At 38.9% G+C, this 10,015-nt stretch overlaps 1 protein-coding gene across 1 annotated transcript in view; it reads right to left on the bottom strand.

Annotated features, from left to right (window-relative positions):
• BTNL8 (butyrophilin-like 8) overlaps positions 1-9,597 on the bottom strand; it is a 60,827-nt gene extending 51,230 nt beyond the window's left edge. The window contains exons 1-2 of the mRNA XM_006898166.1: positions 9,549-9,597; positions 3,971-4,318 (exon numbers count right to left, since the gene is read on the bottom strand). Of these exons, the coding sequence (XP_006898228.1) occupies positions 3,971-4,318; positions 9,549-9,597 (397 nt within the window). The remainder of the gene's footprint in view (positions 1-3,970; positions 4,319-9,548) is intronic.
• Positions 9,598-10,015: the final 418 nt, after the last annotated feature.

The raw sequence follows: 10,015 nt of genomic DNA, 5'->3' as shown, positions 1-10,015 counted from the left end.
TTTTAAAAAATTTAAAAAAAGAAAACAAAAATTTTCACCACTAGACCACTAGGCAACACCATTTTAAATGGGGGAATTATTTCATTGCCAATTATTTCATTTTATTTGGATCCACTATCAATATTCATGGTAACAGCAGTCAGTGCAAATCAAAACCACAATGAGATATCGTCTTACCCCAGTAGCAGTGGCAAAGTTGAGCAGTTGTTGTTGTTGTTGTGTGCCATTGAGTCACTTGCAACTCATAGCAACCCTACCGTTCTATCGTGTGCCAACCTAGCCATCTCAAACACATTCATTCCCACCACTCCAGTCACAGAATCAATCCATCTCATTGAAGGTCTTCCTCTCCTTCACCACCACTCCACTCTGACAAACATGATGTCCTTCTCTAAGGACCAGTCCCTCCTTGCAACATACCCAAAGTATGTCAGACGAAGCTTCAGAATCCTTGACTCCAAGGAGCATTCTGTCTTCACCTTCTCCAGGACAAACCTGTTTGTTCTCCTACCAGTCCATGGCATATTCAACACTCTTCTCCAGCACCAGAGCTCAAAGACATCAATTCTCTTTCTATCATCCCTATTCACTGTCCAACTCTCTGACACATAGCACGTAATTGCGGAGACTATATCCCGGATCAGGAGCACCTTAGTCTCCAGCCTGACATTGTTGCTCTTCAGTACTCTGGAGAGGTCCCTCACAGCTGACCTTCTCAATGCAATTCGTCTCTTGATTTCCTGGCTGCTATTACCAAGAGTGCTGACTGTGGAGCCAGGCAAACTAAAACTGTTAACTATCTCAATCTCTTCACTTTCCAATGCTGCCAATTGGCCCAGTGGTGAGAATCTTTCTTTTCTTGATGTTGAGCTTCAATCCATATAGAAGCTGCAGTCCTTGACTTTCTGTAGCAAGCACTTCAGGTCCTCCTCAGTTTCAGCAAGCAGGGTTGTGTCATGTGTATAACACAGGTTGTTGATGATTCTTCCACCAATCCTGATGCCACATTCCTCCTCGTACAGCCCAGTGTCTCAGACGATCTGTTCCGCATAGAGATTGAAAAGGTATGGAGACAGAATACATCCTTGACGGACCCCCTTCTTGATTTTGAACCATGTAGTATCTCCTTGCTCTGTTCTGACGACTGCTTCTTGGTCCAAGTATAGGTTTTGCATTAGCACAATCAAATGTTCTGGGATTCCCATTCTTCTCGGAGTCAGCCACAGCTTGTTGTGAGTTACACAGTCAAAAAAAAGTCATTGCATAGTCAATGAAGCACAGATAGACGTTCTTCTGGGATTCTTTGCTTTCTGTCAAGATCCATCTAACATTAGCTATAATATCCCTAGTATCACGACCTCTTCTAAGTCCAGCCCACACATCTGGCAGTTCTCTGTTGACATATTGTTCCAAATGTTTTTGGATAATTTTCAGCAGAATCTTGCTTGCATGTGATATCAATGATATCGTTCGATAATTTCTGCACTCTATTGGGTCACCTTTCTTTGGAATGGGAACAAATATCTATCTTTTCCAGTCAGTCAGCCAGCTGGCTGTCCTCCAGATGTAGCAGAGCATCAAGTAATAAATGTTGGAGAGGATGTGATGAGATAGGAACTCTTATACTTGTGGGTGGGACTGTTAAATGGTACAACAACTCTGGAAAACAGTTTGGTGTTTCCTCAAAAACCTGAACATAGAAAGTCCATATTACCCAGCTATTCCACTGCTTGGAATACACCCTAAGAAAATGAGAACTGAGGCACAAACAGAGACTTGCACACCAATATTCATACCAGCATTATTCACCATAGCAAGAACATGGAAACAGCCCAAGTGCCCAAAACCACAATGGAATGGATTGAGAAATTATGGCACATTCACACAATGGGATACTATGCAGCACACAGGAGAAATGATTTAGTAAATTAATCCCTAACATGGGAGAGACTGGAGAGCATTATGCTGTACGAACTAACTCAGTCTCATAAAGACAAATACTGTATAAGACCATTATTGTAGAGCATATACAAGGATCGAAGTGGAGGGTGTTAAATATAGGGTCACATAATTTGATGGAGAGAGAGAAAGGGTCTGATAAAAGGAAAGGGGGAAGGTCCAGTGTGAAAAACAATGAATATGAACTTTATGAACTTTGTATGTAAACCAGTATACAATAAAATTTTAAAGCAAAAAGAAAGACATGCTCACTGGGAAAATCTGCTGTCAAGAACCTTTCCAAAGTGCTAAAAAGCAAGAACGTCAGTTTAAAGACTAAAGTGTGCCTGATGGAAGTCATGGTATTTTCAATGGCTGCTAAAGCATCTGAAAGTTGGACAATAAATAAAGATGACAACGAATAAAAACAATTGATGCCTTTGTATTGTGATGTTGGAGAAGAGTATTAAATATCCCATAGATTGCCATAAAGACAGACAATTCTGTCTTGGAAAAAGTGCAACTAGGCTTCTCCTTAGAGGCAAGTATGGTGAAACTTCATATATTTTGAGCATGTTGTCAGGAAAGACCAGTCAGTACCAAGAGTCATGATTATTGATACAAACAAGATGAAATAACTGACATCTGCAATCCTTTCTCTATCATAATATTGACTGTTGGTCATTATTTCCTAGAGATATGCAAATCAATATTACCATAAAGTACTATTTCATCCCTATTAAAAAGGTAATTATTTGTAATTTTTTTAAAAAAACACACAGAAAACAACAAATACTGTTATGGGGATTAGAATCTGTACATCGCTGGTGGGATTGTAAAATTATACAATTATAATAGGAAACAGTGTGATAGTTCATCAAAAATTTAAAATAGAAAGACATTATGGCACAGCAATTCCTCTTCTAGATATATATCCTAGATATGTAAGAGCAGTGATGTCAAGAAACATCTGTATATCTATGTTCATTGCAGTATTTGTTATAATCGCAAAAAATGTGGAAACCTAATTGTTCAGATACAGATGAATGGATAAGCCATTGTGGCACATAAAATGGGATACTACAAAAAAAACTATAAAGAAAAATGAGGAGTCTCCAAAACATGGATAACATCTGGAGGGAGGATGTTGACATGAATAAATTTATCACCAAATATGTCTTATTGTCTCACTATTTAAAAAGTCAGGAACAGATATATACATAGAAGGCAAAATTCTTTGATGAAAGAAGGAGGGAAAAGGAGGACAATATCTATCTTTTTAGATAGTAGATAATTAATTACTTTGTTACTGGGAAAAGTAGTAAAAAATATTGGTGAAATCAGCACAGCAAGATTAGTAGACATTAAAACGTGCATGAGAAAAGAGAATTATTTTAGTAAATGCTATAATACAATATTGGTCTATACTCACATGGAACAAAAGCAAAAGAGAAAAAGCAAAGGTTCAAAGAGGAAAATAACCCATAGACTAATAACCATTGTGAATCACAACCTCTTCAAAGCTGAGACCAGTAAAACTAGATGATGATCTGCTATCACTATCAACTGTTCTGAACAGGGGCACAATAGAAAGTTCTGGATAGAATGGGAGAAAAACATAAAACAAAATGCAGATTCCTAGAGAAATGACAGACCTATTTGACTAATGAAGACTATGCCCTAAGATAGCTTTTAGCTTGGAATTGAAGCTCTTTCTGCAAGCCAACTTTTAGCTAAATAACAGATTGGTTTATAAAACAAAAAGTGTCACCTATGAGTGATATGTCTCCTTAAAGTGTTAACTCTATGAGACCAAAAACAAAGATAAGTCAAGGAGGGAATGGGAAGCTAGATCCGTGGAAACAGAATAAACAAAATGAAAATAATGAGAATATGTACATACTGTAAACAGTGTTACCAATGGCATAAAATAATATGTATACAATTTTTAAAGAGGATATAATTTGTTGTATAAACTTGTACCTTTCCTGAAACACACAAAAATATTATTCTTTTTTGAAAAGCAACTGACCTGAAACTTGCAGCTCCCAGATGTCATCATGATAATAAGTCTGGGATCTGAACCAGCAACCATACACACCAGCGTCAGAGGTAGTGATGTTTTTCAGTTTTAGGAAGACACGCCCTTGTGTGATAAAGTCCTTCACAAACTCAGTTCTTCCTTGATAGGCTGGCATTTGCATATGTATCTGGTCATCCCCTTCACTGTACATATGGACCACGGCAGAGAACTGACTCCTGAAGAATCGCACCTCCATGGCTTCTGCATTCATCTCAGGGGAGAGTGCACAGGAGAATGTTGCATCCTCCCCAACCAAGACCTGGACAGGCTTGCCTGGTCCAATCACTTGCCACTGTCCTGTAGAAAGAAACACAACAGGTTATGGAGAAAACCCACCCAACATGTCTTCAGAGTAGGGAATGGGCTGGTGTGCAATAATTACGATCATCTCCTTTCTAAATCCAATGATTTCTATGTGCATATGTGCATATCTCCTTACAATGATTGGCAAAATAGCAGCAGCGATGGACTTACACATAGCAGAGAATGTGAGGATGGTGAAAGGTCGAGTAGTGTTTTGTTCTATTGTACATAGAGTCATTACAAGTCGGAGATGACAACAGCATCTTATGATTGACAAAATACTTTCCCATTATTTCGGTTCTCACAAAAATGCATTTCTATGTTATTAATGTCCTCCAATATAAAATGAGAAAAATGTTCCTCAAAAAGCCCATGTCAATTATTCAGAGGCAAGAGAGGCACTATCTAAATGCAGAACTTCTGATAAGTGAAAAATCTATATCAATTTTTTCCATCTGTTTATCTACTTCACTAAAACTCATGATAGTCCCTCTCCACCTTTTTTTTCTAAAAAACATTTAACCTCTTTTACAATTGTCCAGGTAATTTTGGTATTAAAAAAAAATCATGTCACTGCTTCACAAAACCCCTAACCCCAGCACATCCTCAGAGAATTCAACATAACTAGTTCAGATCTTAGGATGTCCACCCCAATTCCTATTTCAATTTTAAAAGATTTTTTTATTGTTGTTTATTTTGGCTCTTCCCTAATAGTAATGAGCTCAACAGCCCTCAGAAAAGCTAGTCAACAATCTTGTTTCATCTAAGGATTCTGTATTTTTGGCTAAACATTCTTTTCTCATTCCTCTTTAACCAAAATTTCTCTTAAGCTTTCTAACCATCAGTTAGATTTCCTTGCTAAGATCACAGCAAACTAGAAAATGCTTGCCTGTAAAACTTGATGTTGCAGCAAGGTTTCCAGTGCATCACATCAGGGTAAAGAGAAGTCTAGTAGTAGTAGTAGTAGTAGTAGTAGTAGTAGTAGTAGTAGTAGTAGTAGTAGTAAGTAGTAGTAGTAGCAGCGTGCTGTTGAGTTGAATATGACAAATAGTGACCCCATGAACAAAAGATTTGAACCCAGTCCTGTCCTGGGCCATTCTCACACTTCCTGACACACAAAAGTCCATTTGGCAGTCATCCTGTCAATCCACTGGTTGAAGGTCTTCCTCTCCTTCATAAACCCTCCACCCTCCCCAACATCATGTCCCTCTCCAAGGAATAGCACCTCCTAGAAACATTTCCAAAGAATGGGAGGTGAAGCCTCATCATTCTTGCCTCCAAAGAGCACTCTGGCCACACCATCTCCAAGACATATTTGTTAGTTCTCTTGGAACATCCATGAGATGTTCAGTACTCTCCTCCAACACCATAGCTCAAAGGCATCAATTCTTTTTCCTATCATCCTTATTCATTGTCCAGGTATGGGATGCATAGCTAGTAATTGGAAAGACTATGGCCTGAATCAGATGCACTTTAGTCCTCAGACTGACATCACTACTCCTCAATAATTTGGAAAGGTCCCTAAAGGCCGATTTTCCCAGTGCAATGTGTCTCCTTATTTCCTGACTGCTTGTACCAAGGGCATTAATTGTGGATTCAAGCAAGATGAAGCTGTTGACAGTTTTTATTTCCTCTCCAACCATCATGACACTGTCTATTGGACTAGTGGTAAGAATCTTTGTTTTCTATATCAAAAATATCAGCAGTCAAAACTATCACCAGGGGCAGACTGTGGGTCAGATCAATTACTCATAGGAAAGTTACAATTGAGGCTGAAGAAAACTAAAATAAGTCTGCAGGAACCAAGATATTATTTTGAATTAATTCCATCTGAATTTTATGATCATCTTAAGAATAGCTTTGAGACATTTAACACCAATGATAGAAGACCAGAGGAGTTGTGGAATGATATCATGATATCATCCATGAAGAAAGCAAAAGCTCATTACAAAAATAGAGGAGAAAGAAAAAAAAATCAAAATAGATGTCAGAAGAGACTAAAGATTCTACTGGAGCATTGAGACATCCTATAGTACTGAGATTTTTAACAATCTTAGGAGAATTGAAAGGTGGGCTCTCTAGTTTTGGTTGAGGCTCGGTGTGAAATGTTTGCTTGGGTTTTTGGAGTTTGTTTTAAGCCTCTTGTTTAGAGTCAGCACCACCTCATGAAGAGCCTTTGTATTTAAAGGTCAGTTGTTACTATATTTTGGAGCATTCTTCTAAATGGCACAGCATTGGTCTGTTAATTTTCTGTACTGCAGTAACCTGTGCTTTCTGTGATGTTGAAACCTGTACTATTTATTGGGTGTCAAATGCCATAATGGTTACCCACAGTGGACAGTGTTTGGAGGATCTCCCAGATTGTTTTTGTGTTTGGAGGCAAGAGTGGCATCCACTTCCTAAAACATGCCTCTGGAAACTCTATGAACTTAGAGAAACAATGATAGTTACAGAAAGGGTTCAGTTCTTTGGTTCATAGGGTCACTATGAGTCGTGCTCAACTCAACAGCAATCAACAAAAACAGGCAATCAATGTCTTTGAGCTGTGGTGCTGGAGAAGAATTTTGAATATATTGTAGACTGCTAGGAAAACAAACAGGTTCTTCCTAGAAAGGGCAAAACCAGGATGCTCCTTGGAGTCAAGGATTCTGAGGCTTTGTCTGACATCCTGTGGGTTTATTTCAAGGAGGGACCAGTCCTTGGAGAGGGACATCATGCTTGAAGGGTGGAGGGAAAGCACAAGAGAGGAAGACCCTTGATGAGATGGATTGATTGAGTGACTGGGGTAATGAAGGTAGGTGTGTCAGAGACAATAAGATTAGCAAAGGATAGAGCAGGTTTCAGGGCTGTTGTACATAGGGTTGCTTAAATGACTTGATGGCACAAGACAACAACAAACATCAGGGGAACATTTTGGGGACCTCTGATAACGTAGTGGCTAAAAGGCTGCACTGCAATCCCAAAACTACATGGTTCAAATCCACCAGCTGCTCCATAGGAGAAGGATGGGTAATCTCTTATGTGATTAACTGCCTCTGAAAGCCCACTGGAGGGTCAGTTCTAACTCAACTGTGAACAACAACAACAGCAGGGGGAACATTTTAGGGAGCTTTGGTGGCCTAGTGGGTAAGGAACTGCACTGCCAACTGAAAGGTAAACAGTTCCAATCAATTAGCTCCTCCTTGGGAAAAATCTGGGCAATCTCTTCCCAAGCAATATACAGCCTCTGAAACGGGGAGGGTTAACTATGAGTTTGTTCTGATTCCATGGCAAAGAGAAAGAGAGAGAAAATTTTAGGAAATATAATCTGTAGCATGCTAAGCTGCTAACCAAATACTGTGCATCTCCAGTAATTCAAATCCATCCACTGTTGCTTGAGAGAAAGAGAGGTATCCTTCCTTAAAGAGACTGCCAAAAATCCTATGAAGGCTACTCTGAGTTGGAATAGATTTGATGGCAGTGAGTTTGGTTTTGGTTTTTGAGAGGAACATGTTATCCAATAGAGGACAACAGACAGGGTTAAACTCTCAGCCCACTGGCAATTTATTAAGTGATTCTCAGTCATGGTCCACATGGTTCCTCAAAAGGTCTAAGTGAAACTCAGTCTCAAGTTTTCCACAGTAGAATTTATTCATCAGCACACCTCTTTCCCCCTCTTTTCCCAGACCTTTTGTAACAAGAGTCTCACTTTTGTTCCCTCCTAACAACACACCTGAACTTTGATCTGTTCTAGAGATTCCAGTGCAAGTTAGCTGGGCTACAATTGGTGCTATCTCAGAGCTGAGTAAGTCTATAGAGTCCAGAGAGGGTTTTCAGAGTCTCCTTGATTCATCTGATCAGTCCTTACTGCTGTCACTTTCCTTGCTACTCTTTGATTTTCCTTTTCCTGGGAACATCAAGGGAAGAATTTTATGTGGTTGAACACATTTCAGGTACTAAAACAGTAGATTGCTTTACACACAAAATTTCATGTAATATCATAAAAGTCCTATGATCCAAGTATGTTGTCCTTTTCCAAAGTTTAGCCCTTCTGAAAAAGTATATATTGCAAAGAGAAATTATTATGAACAAGGATAATTAATCAATAAAATAAGCATTTTTTTAAAAACCCCACACCTATCTTTGTCTCTTGCCCTGCAATCTCAAAGGCATGTGGTTTGAATCCACCAGCCACTCCACACAAGAAGCAAAGGCAATCCCCTCCTGTGCAATTCACTGCCTCTTAAAACCTGCTGGGATCTTGTCAGTTCTGACTTGATGGTACACAACAACAGTATCTGTGACTCCAGGGGTAGATTATCCAAAAATCAAGGTAAATACAGTCTTACACATGCTTTGCTATGTGAAATTATTCTTTACAAATTAGCAAATGGCACATGTAAACCTGTACTTACTTTGCTTATTGGGTAATCTGCTCTTGATGCCTTGCAAAGAAAAGAAAGATCCTCAGAAAATGAAGGAGAATAAACTTAGTTACAGGGCCATTCTGTGAGTAATTCATAGGAATATTGCTGTGGAAATAAAGACTTTTATTTTCCTTTTCTTTGTTTAGGAAAAAGATGTTAGTAGTCAGGTGGCAGATGGACCTGTACAGAGAGAAGGAAAATATAGCTGGTTTGATCTTTATGGATATGTTAGATCTGTATTAGACTCTCCTCTTTCAAATTTTATACACTCCCTGTATACCAGCCTCTATGGTGATGGCAAATAGAAGGAGAAAGAACATTTCCAATCTTAATATCACAGGTTCTGATGTATTATTCATTTAAAGAGCCCTCTCTTGACTCTCATACCACAGGTATTTCTCATTTATCACAGCTACAACTGGATACAATACCATTTCATCAGACTTCTTTAGTAGTTTCTCTTTCCACACTCGCATCCAAGTCATATGCCTAAAGACCTCAACTGCCTAAACTTCAAAGTCACCTGAAATTTTGATTTACTTATTTTAGTAACTTTGATGTGTCTCCTCCCCACTATTTCAGCCTCTCATCAGCACTTCTATCACATTACTTTTGGCAACTCATTTCCACAATGCTGAGTCTTCCCTGCTGCTCCATTCCTCCCATAGACCTGGAATTGAGGAATGCTAGACTGGGACTAGCAGAGGTTACAGATGCAAACAGCAAAGTTTCCTCCACTCCCACTATCCTATGATCACTGTATTCAAATAATTATGAACAAGAAGAAGATAGAGAGCAGTGCAGCTCAAAAGACTTACCTGACACCAGCTTGAGGAAACTGAGAGCCAATATAAACAAGAGGGGCATGAATGGATCGTCCTTTTTCTGCCAAAACAGGACTAAAAATTAAAAATTAGACCAAACTATAGGAGACAGGAAGTATCTCCACAAGAGTTAATAGCAAACCACCATTCTTCCTGGACTATCCACATAAAATGATATGTGTTATGAATGTGGAAACTTTGGACTCTGAAACACTGAAGCATTCATTGGCAGGCCATAAACACTTATCTCAGACCAAATGTGGACATCATCTGAGGGAGCAATTTAAAATATGGGAATGGGATAAATTGGTAGGTGAGTCAGTACTGTGCACTAGGTGAATGGTATGGAAATGTCAAATACAGGGGTATGTTCAGGTTCATTCTGGCAGGGAGAGGTGCACAGGATAACGCATGGAGAAATTTGGAGATTAGAGATAAAAAGTCACATTAAATGTCCAATA

The sequence above is a fragment of the Elephantulus edwardii genome, unplaced genomic scaffold (genome assembly GCF_000299155.1).
Source record: "Elephantulus edwardii isolate Elephantulus edwardi_28Jun2011 unplaced genomic scaffold, EleEdw1.0 scaffold00221, whole genome shotgun sequence".
NCBI lineage: Eukaryota > Metazoa > Chordata > Mammalia > Macroscelidea > Macroscelididae > Elephantulus > Elephantulus edwardii.
This window is presented reverse-complemented; position numbering and strand designations above follow the sequence as displayed.